Source organism: Cynocephalus volans, chromosome 5 (assembly GCF_027409185.1).
Source record: "Cynocephalus volans isolate mCynVol1 chromosome 5, mCynVol1.pri, whole genome shotgun sequence".
Classification (NCBI taxonomy): domain Eukaryota; kingdom Metazoa; phylum Chordata; class Mammalia; order Dermoptera; family Cynocephalidae; genus Cynocephalus; species Cynocephalus volans.
Window position 1 is genome coordinate 65,428,509 of NC_084464.1, and position 25,171 is coordinate 65,453,679.

Here is a 25,171-nt window from a genome sequence, read left to right on the forward strand (position 1 = left end):
AGAAAGATACAGGCCAGAGATCTCAGTTTAAAAGCCATTGAAATAAATTGGGAGAGTTGATGCATGCCTAAACTAACTCATTGGTCCTGAGAATTATAAGAAGACATATTTAAGGTATATTTATAAATTATAATTGATAGAAATTGGTGACCAGTTGGATATGACTGTGAAATATATTAAGCATGATATCCAGGTTGCTGGCTTGGGACAAGGGTATTGCTGTGCACTGAGACAAGAAATAAAGAAGAAAGTACAGGATTGGGACAAAAGCAGTAAGTTGTATTCCATAAACATTGCATCTGAAGCATAATTTGGAATATTCAGTTTAGGAATGTTAATATATATTTTTTTATGTTTCCCATGGGGAAAAAATAGTTTAAAAAAAAAAGGAAGTAAAGGAACATATCTTATCTAGCTAGCATTTGGAAGCAGGGATCTTGAGGTGAGGAGAGAAATCTGAAATAGAGACAGATTTTGGAATCAGAGGTTTATAAGTAGATAAAAACAAGAAGGACAATAAGAAAGGCAAGGAAAGGACATAAATTGATAAGAAAAGTATTTTTAGAACAATTTTATGATCTAGTTGAAGAAACCAGAAAGAAGTTTTTAAAGACAGGAAAAGAAACTACTATAAGCAGAATTCTTGAAGTCAATGAAAGAGAGAACACAGAGAAAATTATCAATAATTTCAAAAGCTGAGAAGTCAAATAGGACAGAACTGAAAATGACATTAGTTTGCCCATTAGTAGGTCTTTACTAGCGTTAGATTGAAGTAGGCTGAAATGTAAGCATGTTGAAATGCTTATTAAAATATTTATTAAATTTTGTTTCAAAACGGTAAGACAATTTCTATCTTGATAACCATTTAATCATACCTAGTTTTGATAAAATATTGTTACCAGTCAACAGGTATGTACATATTTAAAGCAGGAAAATTCAAATCAATTCACATACTAAAACCATTTTCCTCAATAGAAATTTACTAATTGCTACTACGTGGAAATATTAATAAACCAGCCAAATGCTGAAAAATCTTATAGTCAATGAGAGTCCCATATGGACAAGACCTAGAGAAGACCTAAGAGATCTCACAAATGTGCTTCATGATGGACCTGACATGGTTTTGTTTACAAAGAATATTCAGGTGATCACTTAAAATTCAGCTTAGATTAAGAAAGGAAATGATCACTGAAATCTTACCATTCACTCTACCTCAAGTGCAGTATCTTCCATAAACACTTTGATCTTCACTCCAATAAGACGTGACCTCTCTCTCCTTTACATTCTCAAAACATTCCTCAGCATTTAGGCATACACTTTTCCATTCTTGAGAAAATTCATCTTTGGCACTTCTTTTTTTAAAAAAGGCTAAATCACTCAATACAGTGTTTGACACTTACCAAATTGTCAATAAGTATATAATGTAAATATTTTTAATTCATTTAACATATTTTGAGCATCTAAATCAGGTACCATTTATAAAATATTTAATGTTAGGTTAACATGTATAGACATTGTATAAAGGCTGGGGAACATAAAGATGGATAAGATAATCTCTGCTTTTGATTAGCTGACAGCATAGAGTAAAATTAACATTTAACCAGATTATTTAATTTGGACTAGCTTATTTCATATATATATATAAACTTAGATTTTTATGTATGTATAGTAAAATACATAGATATTTAGGCAGATCTACAGCTTATTCCAAAACTTATAATTACCAATATAAGAGAGCTAATTATATGAGGACAGCATTCATTTATATACATCCTCTTCATTGATGCCTGGACATACTAGCTATTAGGGATACAAGAGATGGTTTCTGTTCTATAGAGGAGCACAATAGAACTAACACAATTCATTGTGAACTGTTGTTTGAGAAATGTGCAAAATGCTATACTAGTGTGTGTTTCAAAACACATGCACTACAAAAGCTACAACTCACAGTGCTTATAAGAGTGCCATAGCAGATTATAAGTAAACATTTTCATATTATGAAATTGGTAATATTATCTTTATCTTGTGTCTTAGGCATTTTTTTAAAAAAACTAAGGTATAAGGAATACTCATTTAATAAAAAAAAAAAAAAAATTAAACGAACAAACAAGAAGCGCAAGGTACTCCCAAAGAAAAAAATGACTTTGGCTAAAGGAAGAGTTAAGATCAAGAAAGTTTTTACTCTAGAGGCCCTCGTGAAGTGCCTCAGAGGAAGACAAGACATTGTAGAAGTAGACAATATACTTCTGAAAGCTTGTGTTAAGCTTACACAGAGTCTTATATTGAAATTATTTTCTTACCTTCTTTCCATAAAATTTATGATTCTGAGCTTTTTAGATCTATCCAGTGGGACATGTGTTCTCAATGAGGGCAATACAACCATCGAGGGGTAAAAATTGGTACTTGGAGGTGGACAAAAAGAATCTCTACTCTGTATAAGTTACTGATGTACATATTCTTACAGGCCCTAAATAGGTATACAATATATCTGTGGAATTAAAATTTCATGAGGGAGTAGGGGAATTAGGAAAAAAAGTTCTAAAAAGTCTTCTTAAGGAAAAAGTAATTTTAAAAAGGTTGAGAAACACTTTAGTAAATGTACATTCTCAAGACAAAATGAAGATTCATAAAAATTTACATCAGAAATAATGGGTTATATTTTAAATCAAACCTGATTTCTATCAATCATCAAAATGTAATGTAAAGAAAAATAAATAAGGACAAAATGTCACTAAAAGAAAATAAGCAGTCATATTATGTGGTTACACCAACCATAAATTATCAGTGGTTTTTGTCTCAATATTTAAAAATTTAAAATCATTTGTAATGGCTCTCTTAAAATACTTTTTCAAAGGTTTATGAAAATAATAATGAAATAGTTATAAAAATTTGTCTACACACTTTTAAAGAACATACTGAAAGGTCATAAGTAAATAAATTCATTTATTTTTTAGTCATTCCTTTATTTATAGAAGAATCATCACTGTCCTCAGATTTGGTTTCACAATCAAGTATCACACAATGGTTCCATCAAAAAGATACATCATTAATGGCTAGAAAAAAGAGTGACTGTGTCATTGCAGCACAGGTATGCCAGCAATCTGAACATTGTGCTTTGTTATATGAGAATTTTAAAAAAGCCTGTGGGAGAGAAACACAACAATGCAAGACCCTTGACGGAGGCCAACTATGTGCAGCATTAAGAGAAAGTTTGAAAGAAACGATTTTGTGGAATTGTCAATGTGGTGACCCTTCAAAAGTAGACTGCATTGAAATTTGGAAAAGTTTGTTTGAAGATATTTGTATACAGGATTCTCAAATAAATCAAGTTCCAGCCTTCAGTGAAGATGATGGGGATGGAATCAATCGGTACATTGTTTCAGGTTAGTATTTGAAAGAAGAATTTAGAAACCTTAAGTATAATCACAAATATGAATTAACTAAAGAACATTTAATTTCTGATTCTGACTCTGTCGTATCTGCTTGTGTTTCTTTTAGAAAATTAAAATGAAAAACACTCAATTCCAAAAATGTGTCCAAAACTGATTATGAAGAATGAGGCAAAGTATCTTAAAATTTTGGCATAATGTTAATTTTATTCATTCATGGAACAAACACTTATGAGACATTTACAGTGTACTAGATTCTATGCAGTACAATATTAAAAAAAAAAAAAAAACCTGTCCTTCATTAAAGGAGCTTACTGTCTTTTAGGGGATTTAAAAAACTAAAGAAACAGATAAAATGTGGTAACAATCACTTATTTACATTGAGTAACTACCATGTCCTAAGCCATGTTCTAAGCTCTAAGAATAAAGGAATGAACAAAACAAACAAAAATCTCTGCTCTCTAGGAGCTTACACTCTATAAGTTAAGGAATATCTTGTGTCAGTTTTCTTGGAAATGAGACTCTGAGACAGAAGTTCACACACAGAAAAAGTATTGGGGTCAGTGCTCAGTAACAAAGCTCCATAGAAGATTAGATGGAGGGGAAAGCTGAAATGCAATACAATTGCACAAAGAGCTTAATTATTTCCACAGGGAGATTTGGACCTGGGATGGCCTTTCAGAGGCGTTTCCCATTGAGGCAAGGGAGCTGGTCCTTTATACCCCTCACTCACGTGGACCAGTATTAGATATGAGCTATTTCCTTGGGAAGCCCAATATTCTTTCAAATATATTTATTGAGTGTTAACCTGGTGTAACAACTTCTCTGCGTGAAGGGAATGCCTGAAAGAAGACCGGTGTGAGCCCAACAATACTCCCAGCAGATGAGGAAATGAGTGCCCAAATTACTGAGGGGATCTTAATGGTGCACCACAGCATCCAGTATGGGGACAAAGAGGAAATTAACAGATGACTACAAATTTTTTTTTAAATATATAAACAGCAATAAGTGCTAAGGAGGAAAATAAAGAAGGTAAGGCAAAAGAGGTCTGAGTGGGTCGTTTGTACTTATAATAAGATGGCCAGAAACGTGCTTTGAAAAAAATTCATGTTTAAGTAAAGATTAAAAGAGACAAGAGAATGAGCCCTGTGGATATCTGGGGAAAGAGCATGCAAGGCAGGGGGGAAGAAAAAAACACAGTAAATTTAAAAGTCCTGAGCTGTGGATATGACTGGAGGTTTGAGGAACAGCAAAGAAAACACATAGCTAGAGTTGAGAGAACAAGGGAGAGAGATGTAGGAGATGAAATCAGAAATATAACAGGGAGCAAGATCACATAGGGCTTTGTATGTCATTTCAAAACGTTTGTCTCTTAATCTGAGTAATAAAGGAAACTACTGAAGGATTTTGGTCAGGGGAGTGTCATAGTCTGAGTTTTATCTTCGATAGTAAAATTATGGCTTTTGCGTTGACAATTGACTGAAGCGAAGAAAAGGCTGAAGTAGAAAGACCAGTTAGGAGACTTTTGTAATGATGCAGCAAATATACGATGAAGGACTAGTGTGGGAAGATGTCAGATTCTGGATATAGTTTGATATTAATGGATCATATGGGAATGCAAGAAAAATAAATGAATCAAAGTTGACTCTAAAGTGTTTGTCATCAGTACTTAGAAGAATGTGGTTGCCATTACTTTCATTAACAGCTCCCGGAAGAGGAGGCTTTAGTGGGGGACAGAGAAGTCAGAAGCCAGTTGTATATTTTAAGTTTAAAATATTTATTAGTTATCCAAGTGAAAATATCAAGTAGAAAGCTCCATATATGGAATTTATGTCTAAGTTTTATATATGGTGTATAGAAGTGAGATCTGTGCAATAGAGATAATGGGTGGGGGGGGGTTATTTACTCATAGATGGTAAATAAGGCCATGGGACTAGATGAGATTGACAAAGAAGTACATGGTGTCCTGGGCCAGTGTGGTAGCAGGGTGAGACGATATCAGATTCCAAATATATTTTGATATTAGTAGATGGATAAAAGAGAAAGCACGGGTTGATTTCTAGGATATTTCTACATTCACTGGTATGGGAGAAGAAGACAAAGAAGCAGTGAAAAAGAAGGACCTGCCAGTGAGACAGGGTAAAGCAGGAAGGCACAGCAGCAGCAGGAAGCCGAGTGAAGAAAGTGTTACAAGGAGGGGTGAAAGATCAAATGACACGATGGAGAAATTACGGAATATGAATCAATTACTGCATTTGGCAATGTGGAGGTGATGAATGATCTTGATAAGAACAGTTTCTGTGGAGTGACAAGCACAAGGGCAGGATTCGAGGTGGAACTGTGAGAGTACACAGGGAATAGGAGAAGGAAAACTGGAGCCAGAAAATAGAGACGTTTCTTTTAAGGAATGTTGCTGTAAAGAAGAGAGAAATGGCAATACCTGGAGAAAGAAATGGGGGTAAAGAGAGGGATTGTTTTTTTAAGATGAGAAAAATAAAGTCTATGTGATGATGGGAATGCTTTACATAGGGTGGTAAAAATTGATTATGCGGGGATTAAATGGTGAATGATATCCATCCAATATTCTTTCAAATGTATTTACTGTGTTATTGAGTGGAAATTTAAGAGAACAAGATATAGTGCCTTCTTTCATGGGTCCCGCATGCCATTTTTCCAGCACTGTCCTCCAGCTTAAAAGGTTCTCAATTGAAGGCTCTACTTTCTGCATAAAATATAGGTCAAGGTCATCATATGAGAATGATTAAGGAAATGGTAAGATATGTAGCTCTAGGTGAAGGTATAATGTCTGGTGACATCTGAAATCATGTATAGTAGAAGAAAATTGGGGACTATTATTTTTTCAATTTGTGAGGATACTAGTTTGCATGATCATGTGATTTTTTTTTTTTTTACAAGAAAACAGAAGTGTAAATGTGTGAGCTGAAAAACACACTGTAAAATTTCATAGGGCTGTCATTTTTCCAGGGAAGCAGTGGAAAGAAAAAGAAACAAGGAGGCAGTGATGATAAGAAACTGTTCATCTGTTAGAATGTGAGATCTAGGCTGAAAGTGTCAGTGAATTTAGGAGATGATTCAAGATTGGAAGAAAATATAAAGATGAAAATTCTGGTGGTATAAGTACAGTAGAAATGATCAAGGATGTGAAGTTTTTGGAAAAAGGTAGTAGGATAATTGACATTTATAACTGAGAGAGAGAGAGAAGTTCAAGTTAATGTCAGATCTAAAGTTTGAACACTGGTGTGGCATTGTTGGTGTGTAGGTAAAGATCATAGGAGCTATAGTTAAGGAATTGTGAAGTAAGGGTGGTAGATATTTTTTTCCAAAGGACATAGAAGTATCCTAGCACAATGGCAAGATTGCAGGTGGAGGAGAATATTGACACAATACCTAAGTCAATGATGAATATTAGGGCAAGACTTTGTGGCTAGTATTTGACAACAGAATAGAAGAGGCACAACATGATAGCACAAAATTCAGTGAAGGAGAATTGTGAATAAAGAAAGGTGAATAATTAATGTTTTGGAAGCTGCAAAGCTGAGAAAGTAGAAATGAACACTCTTTAATAATACCGTGGTTTGTTCTATGTGGGAAGTGGGCAGCATCCACTAGCAAGAGCTTTAGGGAAACAAAGTTGGGGAAAAGCCAGACTTCCAAGACATCACACTCCTACTTTTCCTCCTTGTCTGATCCTTTTCAGTCTCCTTTGCGGATCTTCTTCTGCCTTAGATCTTGGTGCATAGCCTCTGAAAAAGAAATCTATTGCATCTAATTTGCTTAATCATTTTATAGAATCATCTTTGTCTATTAGCCTATGATGGGCATGTTTTTATCAGATTATAAAATTTAAATTAAAATATTTACATGAATTTAGTTTCTGATAGGATTACATTAAGGGAGATAAGATATATAGAAGTGATTCTGATTCTAATGTAAGATGTTAGAGTATATTGAGGGAACATTGTGTATTTTTGGATGCATTTGTATATAATTTTGTAACTTAGATGTAGGCCTGGTTGGTACTTCTATTTACTTTTATGACATACTGCCCTTTGGCTCCTCTTTGTTAATTAAGCTACTGTTTAAAATATCCTCTAGGAAAAAAAGGTGTGTGTGTGTGTGTGTGTGTGTGTGTGTGTGTGTGTGTGTGTGTGTGTATGTTCAAAGGTACTTCAAAAAATTTGTGGAAAAATAGAATTGAAGGACAATACGAATCTTTCCATGAACTTTTTGAAGTACCCTTGTATCACATATATCATGGGGGTGGGGAAGAGCACAAACATTCATTTCATAACAGAGAGTGAAGTTAGTGTTTACTTACATTTACATACATCTATGTGAAATTAGCATTTAATGTGTAGAGAATTTATTACAATACATTACTCATAGCATATAAAAATAGTATACAAGATAGAATTTATTTTCCCATTCTAAAAAATAACTGTTTGGTTCTGTTGGTAATAATTACCATAACAAATTACCATGGCTGGGTGGCTTAATAAATAGAACTTTTATTTTCTCACAGTTCTGGAGGCTGGAAGTCCCAGATCAAGGTCCAGCAGGGTCTGTTCCTTCTAAGGACTCCTCTCTTCATGGCTTGTAGATAGCCAGTCACTTTCTTACTATGTCCTCACATAACCTTTCCTTGATTTGTGCTGAGAGAGAGAGAGTGCGCACACACACTGGAGAGCTCTCTGATGTCTCCTCTTATAAGAATACCAATCCTATCAGTTCAGGGCCACTTTTATGACCTCATTTAACCTTAATTACTTCCTTAAGGACACCATCTCCAACATAGCCACGCTGGGGTTAGGGCTTCAACATATGAATTTGGGGGCTGAGGTGAGGGGGGACACAAATGGTTTATATCAGTGAGTTGTCAGTTTTATTTTTGTCTTAAGGGTAGTCTCTTAGACATGTTTTATTCAGTAGCATGCCTTACCCATCAATTCCAGTGCAGAGGTATTAATACATAATAGAATGGCTAGCCTAGACTTTTGTGTCTGTTGCAAAAGCTATATAACCCACTGAGATATGTTTATTGAGATTTCACTCCATATAGAATAGCAGTATGGAAGTTGGAACATCTAAATCTTCCTCAGGGAGACAGGAGAGTGAACTCAAGAAGAAACAGTGATTCTTTAGCTGAGACTCGATCAATAGAAAATGAAAAACTATGTATAGTGAGAACAGCTGGGGAAATACAGGGAGTCTGGAAAGGCTGTGACACACCTAAGAGCAGGAAGAATTCTTCTGATTGTACCATCATATACTTGCAGTAGACTGGCAGATAGGTAATATAAACAGACAGCCCAGGTAGGTTCAAACTTAATCACAGGGGAATATTTATGACATGACAAAAATTAATATCTTAATAGCCAATGGCAAAATTTAATTTTCACTTGAAAATCTGATCATACTATTCTCCTACCACTTTATGCATATGTGTATTAGTGCTCCTTACATTTTATTTTGGCTTTGGTTTGTATGTCTGTATTTCCTACCAGGTTGTAAGATGCTGGACGACAGGGACTGCAGATTTGCAGCTTCAGTATGTCACCTGGAACATAGTAGGGACTCAACCAATGTTTCTTGAACGAAAGTTTTTAGAATTAGATGGCCACTGAGTTCACTTCCATCGACAAGATTTTCCAATTCTATAATTACAAATCCTAAGAACTCTTTTTTTTTTTTTTTTTGGTTCAGACAATATTCCTTCTGTTCTTTCTCCCCAGACAGGCTTTGTTTACTTCAGTGCACATGGTCTAGTCATTAGCATTTGTTTAAATCTTCAAGTAACTAAATCCTCAGAGCAGGGCTGTTTAACACAGTTGAATGATATTTCAGAGGTTTATTTTTCTTCATCTCTACCTAATTTTGAATACCAAGGGTTAAGTAAGTGTTACATGAGTTTGTACGCATTTTTGCTTGATTACTCATTTAAAAATGTAGCCCACACTCCTAGGAAATTTAGAAAATCGTTCAATAATACAAACTTTCTTTGTTTTCCTTCTAGATAACATGAAAGAGAATAATAAATTCAAATGGAATATAAGTACTCTTTCCCATCGTGGTAATGTGTTTAAGTTATAATTTTGATATGCATTGCAAATACTAGACAGTATAATTTAAAATGTAGTTGCCAGGCTTCTTAAAGATATGCCAATACAAAATAAATTGTGTGGTTTAACAGTTCTAATATAACAAAATGTAACAAAATTACACTACATTTCTTCCACGAATGACATATCAAAGCAACTGCTTTGTCCATTCATCATCAATTTATGGATGTGCTGAAGAATACTTTACAATTAGAACTAAATTCTAGATGTTGATTAAATTTCATGGATATTTTGATCACATAGATTAAATCATTTAGAACTAACTGTTTTTGTGTATGCATGTGGTGGGGGGGGGAGCATTCTCACATACCTTTGTTTTCCAGAATGTGAACATCTTTACACGTTAGGATAACAATGTAGGGCCTTTATTCAACATTCTCCATACATCCCCCCCAAAAAAAGTGAAACAGAACAAGAATCATTTTGACTTGAGCCAATGAACTCACCATAAACTATACAGTCCAAATGCAATTTCTGAAGATTTATTGTTTACATTTGAAAAACTTGGACTCAGAGATCTTTCCTTCAGCTCAGTTTTGGCCCTATACATTTCCCATCACTCTGGATCACAAAACATATCCAGTACAGGTGAAAGATGATCCAAATAACCTACTATTCAGGTCCCAGTAAATTCATACTTACGCTAAAAAAAAAAAAAGCAATGTTTGCCAAAAATAGCACATTGGTACACCTTGGATACCAATTCATAGACTCTCACAGTGTTTTGTAGATTCTGTAGGTACAGCTTTGTGTTTACTTTTCCATGACCTGGGCATATCATTGCTTTCAGGACTCAAAGGGATCCTGTCCTGTTTGGAAGTGGCAGAGGCGTGTGTAGGGGATGTGGTCTGTAATGCACAGTTGGCCGCTTACCTTAAAGCTTGCTCACCAAATGGAAATCTGTGTGATGTGAAACACTGCCAAGCAGCCATACGGTTCTTCTATCAAAATATGCCTTTTAACATTGCCCAGATGTTGGCTTTTTGTGACTGTGCTCAATATGATACACCTTGTCAGCAGTCCAGAGAAGCTCTTCACAGCAAGCCATGTGCAGTGAACATAGTTCCACCCCCTACTTGCCTCGATGTAATTCACAGCTGCCGAAATGATGAATTATGCAGGTGAGTAAAAACACACATACTGTACTTTCTTATTTCGGCACCTTATTTGTTACAGTCCAGTCCTAACACTTGATTTCATTACATTAGCTAGAGTTCCCACCATTATCCAACATGGTGTCAATAAAGCCAGACAATTCATATGTTTGGATCTGTGGTACATGTGTAGTATCCTTTTTTGAAATGCAAATGCAGAATAGGTTTTTGGAATAAAGAAATTCAGTATGTCAGGATTTAGTAGCCATGAAATAGCATTATTAAAATTATATATTCAAGTTAGACTAATGAATCGGTTAATAAACCTGGCTTGTATATCAACTTTTTATTTTTTTGGTGTGATTATATAAGGCTGTTAAAAATCATAGAATTTTGGCTAGATGACTCTTCTGATTTCAAAATAAATCCCTTCTGTCTTAGGCTGGAGATCAGGATAGAGGAGGTAGCTTGAGTATAGTTTGTATATCCCCAGCACGCATGTATGCCATAATGTCAGAAATGTATCCATTCTCCTTTCCCAACCTCACATCCTTGATTCTCAGTGGAGTAATGTTAGTCATCTACATGTTCATTCAAAAAAAATTTATCATGTACCTACTACCACTCTAGGCATCCGTGAATAAGAGACACAAATGCCTGTCCTGTGGAGCTTATATTCTAGTGGGGAGAGATAATTAATAAATAAGGAAAATGTATCTGATATTATAAGGTAATAAATGCTGTGGAGATTTAACAAAAACAGAACAGAATAAAGGGGATTGTGAATGGGCTAAAAGAGTTGCAATGTAAATGGGTGGTCCCACCAGGAAGCATTTCACTGTATAGGAGAAGGGAAGGAATGGGCCTCTCTCAGTAAGTACCGGAGAGAAGAGAACCCAGTAAATGGTCCAGCCAGTGCTGAGGAAGAAATGTGCATGGCATGTTCAAAAAGAAGTGAGAGTAGAGTGTACGAGGGGGAGAGTAACAGGGATGAGGTTAGAGATTGAACTGGGTGGGGACAGGCAGGCCTAGATCACCTAGGACCTTAAGGGGCACTGTAAGAACTTTGGCCTTTACTCAAGTAAAAAGGAGAAGTACTGGAGGATTTTGATAGCTGAGACTAGAGTGTACCTATACAGGTAACCTAATTTTGGGAACCATAAATTTAGTCCAACACTCTCCGGGTTTTTATTTTCCACACCGGATCTTCATTAATACATTCTGTTGTATATTCAAGATGAATTTGTTTTTGGCATGGCCAGAAATCCACACTTAAGTGGACCCTTTAGGACAAAAAAAGAAGATGCAGGAAGGAATGAGAATACTGAATAAATCTAATGAGTCAAAAATATTTGTAACATAGATGTTATGTCAAAGGAGTTTATGAATAACCAACATTATATCATATAAATTTTGGATTCATTTTTTGCTTCTTTTTTGAGTAAATCTTCACATTAATTCACTTCTCCAGTGCCTTCTATCAGGGACTGTTTTACTTAATTTCATTCAAATGAATAAAACTTCATATATATAAAATTCATGTAAAGATCAAAATAAACATTAAGTATGGTGGAGTAGCTCAGTGTGTGGTAGCTCTAGCAAGGTTTGTCATACTTGTCACCTTGCTTCAATCACTGCAAAAAAAAACTAAAAGATTTAATGGTATCAACTTCTTGAAGGTTCCTGGTAAACTGCTCTCTTTTAGCTTTTTAACTATCTCCACTCTCTTACTCTACTCATTCTAACTTGGAAAGTAGTTTCAGACTTTGTAAACATTTGTCAAAAAAGTTACTGCCTCCCTATAACACGCTTTCAACACACACAAAAAAGTAAAGATCTAAGTGAAGTGCTAGATCATTGACATATTGCTTCAACTTATCATATAGGACATCAAGGTTCTTCAGAAAATTTTATTTGAGGCTCTTGTCATACAAATGAGTATCAGTTATTTTAACGTCTACTAATCTTATTTCTCTTGAGTGAAGAATAAAGTTAATAATTTTTATAATGCAATTTAGTTTTAAAAACTTATTTATCATCTCCTTATTAGTAAAATAGTATATATTTCATTGATCCTAAAATGTAAATTTTTTACACATTTTAACATCTCTGACATATTTGGAATGAGTCTTAAGGTCAATGGCAATATTCGTCGTAATTTAATTGCCAAGTGTTTTTTGTTGTACATGAAATAATGGTATTGCCTAAAATCAATGAAATATGGCAAACATGTTCAATTACACTACTTTTCTCATATCCCAAATACGCTATTTCTATCTATCTACCTACCTACCTAACATCTATCTACACTAACAATGAAACCTAATAATATTTTAATCAGCTGGCCAGAGAAACCTTTTTTTTTTTTTTTTTTTTTTTTTTTTTTAAAGCAATCTCTGTAAAAATACCAGATTTCCATAGATGAGTACCCACCTTTGCCTGATCTAGTTCCAGGGCCCTAGGTATGCTACCTCATTATCCTGCAGTCATTTGCACTCAACATTCAGAGCATATTTCTGAGGTTTTATATCAAATAAAGTATCTTAATGGCAAGTGATGGGATCTGCTGCTACGTGGTCCTTGAAAACCCCTGTGGTAGACTCTGAAGCACACATTCCTGCATTAACCTCCCCTTGGCATCAGCACTTTCTCAGACTGACTGGTACACAGTTGAAGATTTTCCTCAACAAGAACTCCCAGGTTTAATCACCTCTCCAAAGTGTTGGGTACAGGGTCTGGAAAAAGAAAGGCATACAAAAGATGTCATCTCCTTTCCCTCCTCTTTTGAATATCATGCACCTAATTTTTATATTTTAATGTACATATACACATCTCTTCTTATGTAATGTCTTTCTTAGATAAGTTCATAGAGTAAGAACTGTGTGTCTTCAATTTCCTTTCATCGTGTGCAAATAGTCCCTAATGAATACTTTATAGAGGTGATGGAAATATTATACAGTATGGGTAGTCAAAGCAAAAAGACAAATCCTGTCATATTTCCAAGCAAATTTTGCCTTAGGGAGATTTCCAGCATTTATATTAAATTATTGCTAATGTAATTCAGATGAATAAAAATCTCCAAATGGAAAACTACTTTAGTGAGGATGCTAAGCCCTTTATCACTTACATTTTTTGCAGAAGAGCCTGTACACAGTCAATTCAGGGCGCATGGGTTTCAAAATAAAATTTCTGTCCAGATTCCTCAATTCATGATAAGATTTGATACTTTATTTTTTGAAAAAGCCAAAGAAGGAAATGTAAACTCCTTTACTCAATTTTGTCCAAGACAATATCCACTGAGAAGTGAGATTATATTTTGCCAGTTATAAAAGTTCAGGAATTTATTTTTTAAAATGTATTGTATTTTCATATGCATGAACTAAAAAAAGTAGTGAACAAGTATTTGCCTAGAAAATATTTTAACTACTTCTTAAAAGCAAATCTTCATAATATACTCATTTATTTTAAGTGGTATGGAATATTTACAAAATGTGGCTATATATTATTAGGTCACAAAGGCAAATGTAATACATTCCATTTGTAGAAATTACATAGACCACATTCCCCTATATTTTACAATGTAACTGGAAATTAATAACAAAAATAAAACAAAATACTCAATTCCTTTAAAAAAATTACTTTAAAACATGTTAGTATTTGAACAATAAACCAAAATTTAAAATTGCAAAATTCAAGAAAATAAAGATAATGAAAATACTGTATATCAAAATATTTCCAACTTAAAATAAAAATTAACACAAAATTTTTTACCATATTTAAAATTTTTAATTTCAAATGATTTATTTATCTAGCATATCAAAGTATTATTTATTTTAACTAAGTATTCTTTAGTTCATCCTTTTGACAAAATTTCATGATTTTTTCTCTATGAAACAACTTCAATGAGTAGATAAATCATGCAACTTAAACTTAGTATATCACATATTTAAAAAGGAATAAATGGAATCTAGGTATGGATTTATTCTCTATTAGCTTCCTAAATAACAATCAATACCTTCAAAACTTATATTTAGATGTCATTTTATATATAACCCTTAATTACATTAAAGGAACATATTTGTTCTCCTGGCCTCAGAGTTCTATGTGCAGGAAATTTGCAGTATTTTCTTAATTATAAATTTTTAAATGTGATTAATTTTCACCATTGTATTAAAAAGCTGATCCTTTAAGATGACTTAAAATGAGATTATTGAAAACAAGGTGATTCTTGGCTTTTTAGCAGAGTAGCACCATGTGGTCAAATAAATTCATAACAAACATGTACTCAGAGGACTTCTATGCACATTTGATGGCAAGCTATTCAAGAAAGGGTTAAAAAGTTATTTTACGTAATAAATAGTAAATTGGAAGATATTAATCCTTGGTTCCATTGAGAAGAATATCTTCATACTTTGTAAGTTTAAAAACATAAAATAAAATGACATTATCCAGACTTATTGAAAGCTATTACAGCAAGAATTAAATGCATAGTGAGAAAAGTTATGAATGGATGCAGTTTCAATGAATTATCTTGGTCATTAAATAAGCTTGTAATGTTTTGCTTTATATTAGCTCTTGCTGCCAGTGAATGCCAGTGAAAGCATTTCATAAATTCTAATTAGTCTGCTTAATAATATTAAGAAAGAGTACATAACCTCTCATCCTGTGGGAAAACCGGCTTGAAAGGTCAAGAACCCTATTTGAAATCACTTGGTGTATGATGGTGGCCAAATGCTAGCCACAAAACCACATCTGGCTTAAAAAAACTGCTAATAAATCTGACAAGTAGTTCATAATGCATAAAACAAAATTAGTAATGAAGGAAAATCTATCCAGGGAGTTCTAAACTTAGTCTCGGTCTTTCATCACAAAAGGACAATAATTCACAATGTTTCTCTACTTTTTTTTCCTTTCACACTCTCTACTGGGATGTTTGAATGTACAAACTTAGTTTTCAACTATGTGCTGGCATCTAGGAGGTGTTTTGTTTTATATCAGTCTTTCATTAGGTGAAGGAGCATCAGATGTGTTAATGTAAAATAACATTATCAGAGGCTAATTCCATTTCTTTTTAGGAGGCGCTATAGGACATTTCAGTCAAAATGCTGGCGGCGTGTGAATAGAAAGTGCCATGAAGATGAGACCTGCATGAGCACCTTAAGCAAACAGGATCTCACTTGTTCAGGAAATGATGACTGCAAAGCAGCTTACATTGGTACCCTTGGAACAGTCCTTCAAGCGCAATGTACCTGTAGGGCCGTTACACAAAGTGAAGAATCTTTGTGCAAGATTTTCCAGTACATGCTTCACAGAAAATCATGCTTCAGTAAGTTCCACAAGTGAAATTCTCTCTCTCTATATGTACATATATACATTTATATATACAAATGAGGGGTCTTTAAAAAGTTCGTGGAAGAATTTGTATTATATTCTATTTCAATTTTTCCATTAACTTTTTGAAGTACCCTCATATAGAGAAGTATATGTATCATTTTTGACTATACAGTACAAAGAGGTAATTCAGCAAAGAAAATCTCTTCATAAAGACAATTTTGTGTTTGCTATTTCATTTTTAAATCTCTTTTCTTATTATTTTCTGTGTATTTGCTATTTTACTCATTTATGAGACAGTGGTACTTTTTAAAAATTCATATGATAGGTAACTCATAACTATCATTTATTGATTACAATATCAACAGCATAAAAGGTATATCTGATCAGATAACTGAATATATCTATTGCTGGGTAACAAACCACCCCCAAATTTAACGGCTTAAAACAATAACCATTTATTTGCTCATAATTCTGTGTATTGGGCTTGGCTCAGCTGGATGCAACGGTCTTGTATGGGGTCACTCATGTAGCTATGGTCACCTGGTGGCTCTACTGAGGCTGGATGGCCCAAAATGGTGTTCAGCAAAAGTCGTTGACTGAGATGGCATGGGTCTCTTCCATGTGACCTCTTCAGCAGTATAGCCTGAAACTCTTGGGCAGCACCAAATTTCTTAGTGTCTAAGCCCCAATGTGCAGGTATTTATCAAGTGTCTACTACTGTCACATTTGTGCATATTCCATTAGAAACATCAAGTCACATGGACAACCTCAGCATCACTGTGGGAGGAGATTACACAAGAATGTGGCTATTCAAGACAGGATTCATTCATGGGTCGTTAACTGAACACCCTACTATACATGACTGTTCCAACCTATGTAAAATATATTTACCCTCTAATTTAGTTTTTTCTCTGCTTGGTCTTTTACATGTCTCTTGATCAACCTACAGTGATGAGATAGAAAACACATTTTCTGAAGTTATTGTTTAATATAGGGATAAGAAAATTGATATTGGGAATTAAAATAATTTTTCCAGAGTTTTTAAATGAGCAAATTAGTCAAGAGAGATTTTTCTATGACTCTTAAAGAAAGAACCTAAGGATATGATCCTGTACTAATTAAGAATCTCTCCATTATCCATCTTCAAGGTTAGTCCACACTACCTCCATGTCCCAAAATTTCCCCAAGTCTCTAGGCCCCTAGTTGTAACCACCAAACCTTCAGGTACCATGCCCAGGAGGAAAAAAATCAATTTTACTGTTTCATAGAAAACCAGATCTTTATATTTATAGAAAATGTTTTGCAAGTATGGATTTATACACACACACACACACACAAACACACACACACACACACACACACACACATAGATACACATGCATTTTTAATTTTTAATTTTTTTCTACTTTTCTTTACAGATACTTAAGAGATACATATTAGCCAATGTGATTAAAACTGTGATCTCTTGTATACTAGGTAATACACATATGATTTTGATTTCAACAGTGCTTTCTCTGGAATACCTAGTTTCTATAATTAGCACTACGGCTGTATTTTAATTGAAATCATGATACAAACAGAAGAACTGCAGTGTTGTACATGTTCAGTCATATTCTCTAAATAATCTTCCTCTCTGATAAACTTAGTTCTGTTTAACTAAAAGCACTCATATGAGTGGTTCATAATATTACAGCAGGAAATATTAAATAATCAAATAAACTAAACCATTAGCAATATACACTATTACATGATAACAGTTATTTATAATTGCTTTCTCTATATTTATTAAATAGTATGCATAAAAATATGTAGATTCTACAGGTTAATAATCACTCAGTTTCTTGGGCGTAAGTTTCCTAAAAATGTCAGTTGAAGTTTTCAAATTCTAGTTACAAACCTGTTTTTCTCCCATGTATTTTTAATTATTAATGTATTTGATTTTTATAGTGTTGTGCTACTATAACCTTTACAGAGCAAAAAATACAGATAGGCGGTAGAAATGGACATTAAAAAACACATAATCATTAAAGTACCATATGAATCTTTTAGAAAAATGAGAATTCAAAACTATTACACTTTACTCACCTAGTAAGACTAAACTTTAGGAAGTTTTCTCTTCAAATATTACCTACTAAAAATAGGATTTCAAGAGACAGAATTTTTGAATTAAAGGAACTTTAATGGCTTTCAGTCACAGTTCTTAGTACTTGAATAAATACGAAAAGTTTCAAACGAAAACAAAAATCAAGCCCTTAGGCCTTGCTAGTTCTAACTCTTATCTCCTGCCTCAAATCTACCAAAGTAGTACAAGGGCATTTTTTGAAGGAAGGATGTCTCGAACCATTGCCCCTGACTTCTCACAGCAGCCCAGCACTCATGCATTTTCAAGAAAATCCATCATTACAGCATGTTTCCAAAACTATTTTGCTTCTGCTCACTTTACTTGAAAGGGGCATAAATGAGTGAACCTGAGAGGACAGGTACGGAAGTTTTTCAGTTTGTCACACTTATGTAACTTAGACACATTGTTTCTCAAACTTATTTGACCATAGGCCACAGTAAGCAATACATTTTACATTAGCTTTATATGTGCAATGTACTCTGTTTTTAAGAAAGTATTATTAATTTCTTTTTTTTTTTTTTTGCTGATTACTACCCACTAAATTGATTATGACTCACTGTGTTGTTCTCTGAAGTTTAAAAACATTATAATATTATAAAACATTATATAATTGTACAATTAATAATTATTTATAGAATTAATAATTATTTATATTTTAATTTATATTATATAATATAACTTATATCATATAAATTATATTATATAATCAATATATATAATTAATCGATTAATTATATAATTTACATATACTATAATTATATATTATGTAATTATATAATATAATTAATTAACTAGAAAAATTATAATTATAATTAATTTATATAATATAGTATATCATATATACTATATACTATATACTATATACTATATTATATATATTATTATATTATCATATTATTGTTATATATTATATGTTATATATAATTTGTATTTATATATTAATTTATATGATTATTATTAATTACTTATATAGTAATAATTATTTTTATAATTATTAATTATATAATATTAAAACCATTATAATATTATAAGACCTAGACAGTCATAACAATTATAAATAATTATGGAGTCACTAATATTTATTGAGTGCTAATTTTTTGTCACATTTTCACACTTAATCATGCTTTCTCTTAACAATTCTGAGCTGGATGCTATTATCTTCTTAGTTTTACACATGAGGAAAAGGAAGCTAAGCGAATAAATGGCTTGCCCAGGGTTCTACACTTGGGTACGGCACAGTCGGGACCCTGGCTGGCTGACTCGGAGGCTGCTATGCACTCCTCCTTGTGAATGGTAAAGAAAACTAGTGTGTGTCTGTTCAGTATGCTTCAAAGCCTTGTCAGACCTTGTTGGTGGTTCTCAGAACTAAGCTTTGAAAACATGCTAAAGAGCCCCCATCTGTTCCTGTGTGCAGGACTAGACTTCGGCAAAGAAAATTCTCAATAAAGTGTGTATTCTGCTACCAAACTCCACTCACCTGCTCACCTCTGCACTCACAACAGACTTACTTTTTTGTGATATTCTGTAGCATAGAGCAAAACTGTGGCAGTTAGAGCTGACAGAGGGATGAGAGAAATGGAAGAGAAAGAAATTAGTTAAGAGAGAGAGGACCATAAAAATGGAAAGGATTAAAGAACACATTATTGTGTTTCCCCATTCCACTGAAAGAATGAGAGACTGTACCTTGAGCTGACAGGAATGATCTCTTCTCACCTTGCTAAAGCAGTCTTTTTTAATGCCAGCTGTAGTCACTTAAAAAAGATATGGAAATATCACCATTCTGCCACTGAAGACTCAACTCTCCCTGTTTGGAGAATTTAAAAAGAAGAAAAATACTTATATCTAGTAAATCCTATAGGGAATGAAAAGCATTGCAATACAAATATGATGCATACATAAACAAATTTAAATAATGCAGTAAGACCCCAAGGCAGTAGCACTAAACCAGCACCCTCCATGGGATACATGCAGGGCAAATTCTCATCACCAAGATGCCCAACCCACTGGCACCTACACCCCAAGGCAGCAGTGCTGAACTACAGCCTCTGCAGGATCCAAGCCAGGCAAGTTCCTGCCCCACAAAGGGCTGACCCACCAACCATGAGGCCCTGAGGCAGCAATAGGCAGCTGAGCATCAGCAAACCTCCCTGCCACTGCTGCAGACACCAGGGTGGAACAAGTAGACTGTAAAAGTTTCTGCCACAATGACTAATTATCAACAGACAGATATTAAAAATACGAAAATCCAAGAAAGTATGACATCACCCAAGGTATATAATAACCCTCAAGTTCTAGATCCTATAGAACAGAAAGTCCTTGAAATGACAGACAAGGAATTTTAAGCAACAATTCTAAGGAAGCTAAATGAGATAAAGGAAGACTCAAGGAAGACTCAGACAACACAATGAAATGAGAAAAAGTATACAGGACCTGAAAGAGGAAAAGTACAAAGAAATCAGTGCCCTGAAAATGAATGTAGCAGAGCTTGTGGAGCTGAAGGATTCACTCAACTAAATAAAAAACACAAGAGTTTAACCAGCAGGCTAGAACAAACAGAAGAGAGAATTTCTGACCTTGAAGACAGGCTGTCCAGAATAACACAGGCAGACCAAAAAAAAAAAAAAAAAAAAAAAAAAAAAAAGAAAGAAAGAAAAAAGAATTTAAAAAGTTGAAGAAAATCTCACAGAGATAATGGACAACCTTAAGCAAGCAAATATCAGAATCATGGGTATTCCAGGAGGGGAGGAAAAGGGAAATGGCATTGAAAACATATTCAAAGAAATAATAGCAGAAAACTTCCCAGGTATAGAAAAAGATACAGATTTTCAGATTCAGGAGGTTCAAAGATCCCCAAACATATTCAGCCCAAAAAGATCCTCTCCAAGACGTGTTATAGTCAAATTTGAAAAGCTCAAAGACAAAGAGAGAACCTTAAAAGCTGCAAGAGAGAAGTGTCAAGTCACCTATAAGGGAGCCCCTATCAGACTAACATCAGACTTTTCATCAGAAACCCTAAAAATCAGAAGAGAATGGGATGATATATTCAAAATACTAAAGGACAAAAATTTTCAGCCAAGAATACTTTACCTTGAAAGGCTATCCTTCCAAAATAAAGGACAAATAGTATATTTCCCAGACAAACAAAAACTGTAGGAGTTCACTACTACACAACCAGATTTACAAAAAATTCTCAAGGGAGTACTGGGTCTGGCAACTGAAAAATAATCCTCACTACCATGAATACTCAAGAAAGAACAAAACCCACTAGTAAAATAAAAATGCTAACAATAAAGAGAAAAAAAGATTGTCTACGATCCCAAGAGAACAACGAACACAGAAGACGAACAGTAAACCAGAAAGAAAGGAAGAAAAGATACTTAAGACATCCAAACAAAAATCAGTAAAATGCCAGGAGTAAATCAACAGCTTTCAATAATAACTCTTAATGTAAAAGGATTAAATTCCCCACTCAAAAGACACAGAATGACTGGATGAAAAAGATGAGCCCAACAATATTCTGCTTTCAAGGGACTCACCTCACCTGTAAAGAAACACATAGACAAAGAGCGAAAGGATGGAAAAAGATATACCATGAAAATAAAAATGAAAAATAAGCTGGAGTAGCTATTCTTATATCAGATAAAATACACTTTAAACCAAAAACCATAAAAAGATATAAAGGAGGCCATTATATAATGATAAAATTATCTATCCAACAAGAAGACATAACCAACATAAACTTACCTGTACCCAACATGGGAGCAGACAGATTTATAAAGCAAACACTATTAGACCTAAAGAAAGAGATGGACACTAATTCCATAATAGCTGGGGACCTGAACACCCTGCTCTCAACATTGGACAGATCATCTAGGCAAAAAATCAACAGAGAAACACAAGATCTAAACAATACTTTAGACCAATTGAACTTGGCAGATATGTACAGGACATTTCATCCAACAACCTCAGAAAATTCATTGTTTTCATCAGTACATGAAACATTCTTCAGGATAGACCACATGTTAGGTCACAAATCAAGTCTCAACAAGTTCAAAGAAACTGGAATTTTTCCATGTATTTTTTCAGACCACAATGGACTAAAACTAGAAATTAATAACAAATAAAACTCTGGTAAATATACAAATACATGAAAATTAAACAACATTCTACTTAATGACATATGGTTCCAAGAAGAAATTAAACCAGAACTCAAAAAATTTATCAAACTAATGAAAATAATGATACTTCATACCAAAACCCATGGGATACTGCAAAAGCAGTACTAAGGGGGAAATTTATCACATTAAATGCTTACTTCAGAGGAATGGAAAGATGGCAAGTAAACAACCTAACACTTCACCTTAAAGAACTAGAAAAACAATAGTAATCCAGGCTCAAAGTCAGTATACAGAAAGAAATAATTAAGATCAGAGCAGAACTAAATGAAATAGAAACTCAAAAAATGGTACAAAAGATAAATGAAACAAACAGTTGGTTTTTTTGAAAAGATAACTAAAATTGACAAAATATTAGCAAGGCTAACTAAAAGAAGAGAGACACAAATAACAAAAATTAGAAATGAAAAAGCTGATATTATAAGCAATACCTCAGAAATACAAGGAATCATTTGAGACTGCTATAAACAACTATACACCAACAAATTTGAAAATCTGGAGGAAATGGATAAATTTCTGGATACACACAAACTACCAAGACTGAGCCAAGAAGACACAGAAAATCTGAATAGACTAATAACAAAGAGACTGAGGCTGTAATCAGCAGTCTCTCAAAAGAGAAAAGCCCAGGACCAGGATGGCTTCACTGCAGAATTCTACCAAACCTTTAAGGAAGAATTAATACCAATTCTCTACAAACTATTCCAAAAAATTGAAACAGGGGCCATTCTCCCAAACTCATTCTATGAGGCAAAATTCACCCTTACACCAAAATCAGAAATACCAAAAAAAAAAAAAAAAAAACCTAAACTACAGGCCAATATCTTTGATGAATATAGATGCAAAAATCCTCAGTAAAATACTAGCTAATAGAATAAAGCAACATGTACATAAAATTATACACCATGATCAAGTGGGACTCATCCCATGGATGTAAGGATGGTTCAACATATGCAAATCAATAAATGTGATACAACACATCAACAAAATAAAAATAAAAAACACATGATCATCTCTATAGATGCTGAAAAAGCATTTGACAAAATTCAACATTCGGTCATGAAAAAGATTCTCTATAAATTGGATATAGAAGGAAAGTATCTGAACACAGTTAAAGCCATATATGAGAAACCCACTGTCAATATCATCCTGAATGGGGAAAAGTTGAAAGCTTTTCCCTTAAGAACAGGAACAAGACAAGACGCCCACACTCACCACTCCTATTCAACATAGTGTTAGAAGTTCTAGCCAGAGCAATCAGGGAAGAGAAGGAAATAAAGGGCATCCAGATTGGAAAATATAAAGTTGAACTGTTCCTGTTTGCAGCTGATATGATCCTATATATAGAACAGCCTAAATTCAGCAAAGTTGCAGGATACAAAATCAGCACAGAAAAATCAGTAGCATTTCTATACTCCAACAATGAACTAGCAGAAAAAGAAAACAAGAAAGCTAGCCCATTTACAATAGTCACCAAAAAATAAAAATAAAATGCCTAGGAATAAAGTTAACCAAAGATGTGAAAAATCTCTACAATGAGAACTACAAACCACTGGTGAGAGAAATTAAAGAGGACACAAAAAGATGAAAAGATATCCCATGCTCTTGGATTGGAAGAATTAACATTGTGAAAATATCTATAATACCCAAAGTGATCTATAGATTCAATGCAATACCCATCAAAACTACAATGACATTTTTCTCAGAAATGGAAAAAACAATCCTAACATTCATATGGAATAACAAAAGACCACTAATAGCCAAAGCAATCCCAAGCAAAAAAAAATAAAGCTGGAGGCATAACACTACCTGACTTTATACTACAAAGCTATAGTAACAAAAACAGCATGATACTGGCATAAAAACAGACACATGGACCAATGGAACAGAATAGAGAATCCAGAAATCAACCCATACACCTACAGTCATATAATCTTCAACAAAGGTACCAAGTCTACATACTGGGAAAGAGACTGCCTCTTCAGTAAATGGTGCTGGGAAAATTGGACATTCATATGTAGGAGAATGAAACTAGACCTATACCACTCACCATATACCAAAATCAATTCAAAATGGATTAAAAATTAAATATACATCCTGAAACAACAAAACTCCTTAAAGAAAACATAGGGGAAACACTCCAGGAAGTAGGACTGGGTACAGACTTTATGAATATGAACCCAAAAGCACAGACAATCAAAGAAAAATAAACAAATGGGATTTTATCAAACTAAAAAGCATCTGCACAGCAAAAGAAACAATTAACAGAGTAAAAAGACAACCAACAGAGTGGGAGAAAACATTTGCAAAATATACACCTGACAAAGAATTAATATCCAAAATATACAAGGAACTCAAATAACTTAGCAAAAAAGCAAGGCATTTCTCAAAGGAAGATATACAAATGGCCAACAGACACATGAAAAGTGTTCAATATTACTCAGCATTCGTGAAATGCAAATCAAAACCACATTGAGATATCATTTCACCCCAAATAGAATGGCTTATATCCAAAAGACTGAGAATAATAAATGCTGACAAGGATTCAGAGAAAAAGGAACCCTCCTACACTGTTGGTGGTACTGCAAAATGGTGCAGCCTTAATGCAAAATGGTATAGAGGTTCCTCAAACAATTACAAACAGATCTACCAGAAGACCCACTATTCCACTGCTGAGAATATTCCCAGAGGAATGGAAATCATCATGTCAAAGGGGTACCTGTACTCCCATGTTTACTGCAGTGCTATTTACAATAGCTTCTTGTTGAAACCAGCCTAAATGCCCATCATCGGATGAGTGGGTAAGGTAAATGTGGTATCTCTACACAATGGAATACTACTCTGCTAAAAAAAAAAAAAAATGAAATACTACCATTCGTAGCAACATGGATGGACTTAGAGAAAATTATATTAAGTG

General features: G+C 33.9%; 1 protein-coding gene across 1 annotated transcript in view; it reads left to right on the top strand.

The window, feature by feature from the left end:
- The window catches only part of GFRAL (GDNF family receptor alpha like), a 66,327-nt gene that overhangs the window by 11,502 nt on the left and 29,654 nt on the right, over nucleotides 1-25,171 (top strand). The window contains exons 4-6 of the mRNA XM_063098319.1: nucleotides 9,424-9,480; nucleotides 10,320-10,650; nucleotides 15,699-15,949. Coding sequence (XP_062954389.1) covers nucleotides 9,424-9,480; nucleotides 10,320-10,650; nucleotides 15,699-15,949 — 639 coding nt within the window. The remainder of the gene's footprint in view (nucleotides 1-9,423; nucleotides 9,481-10,319; nucleotides 10,651-15,698; nucleotides 15,950-25,171) is intronic.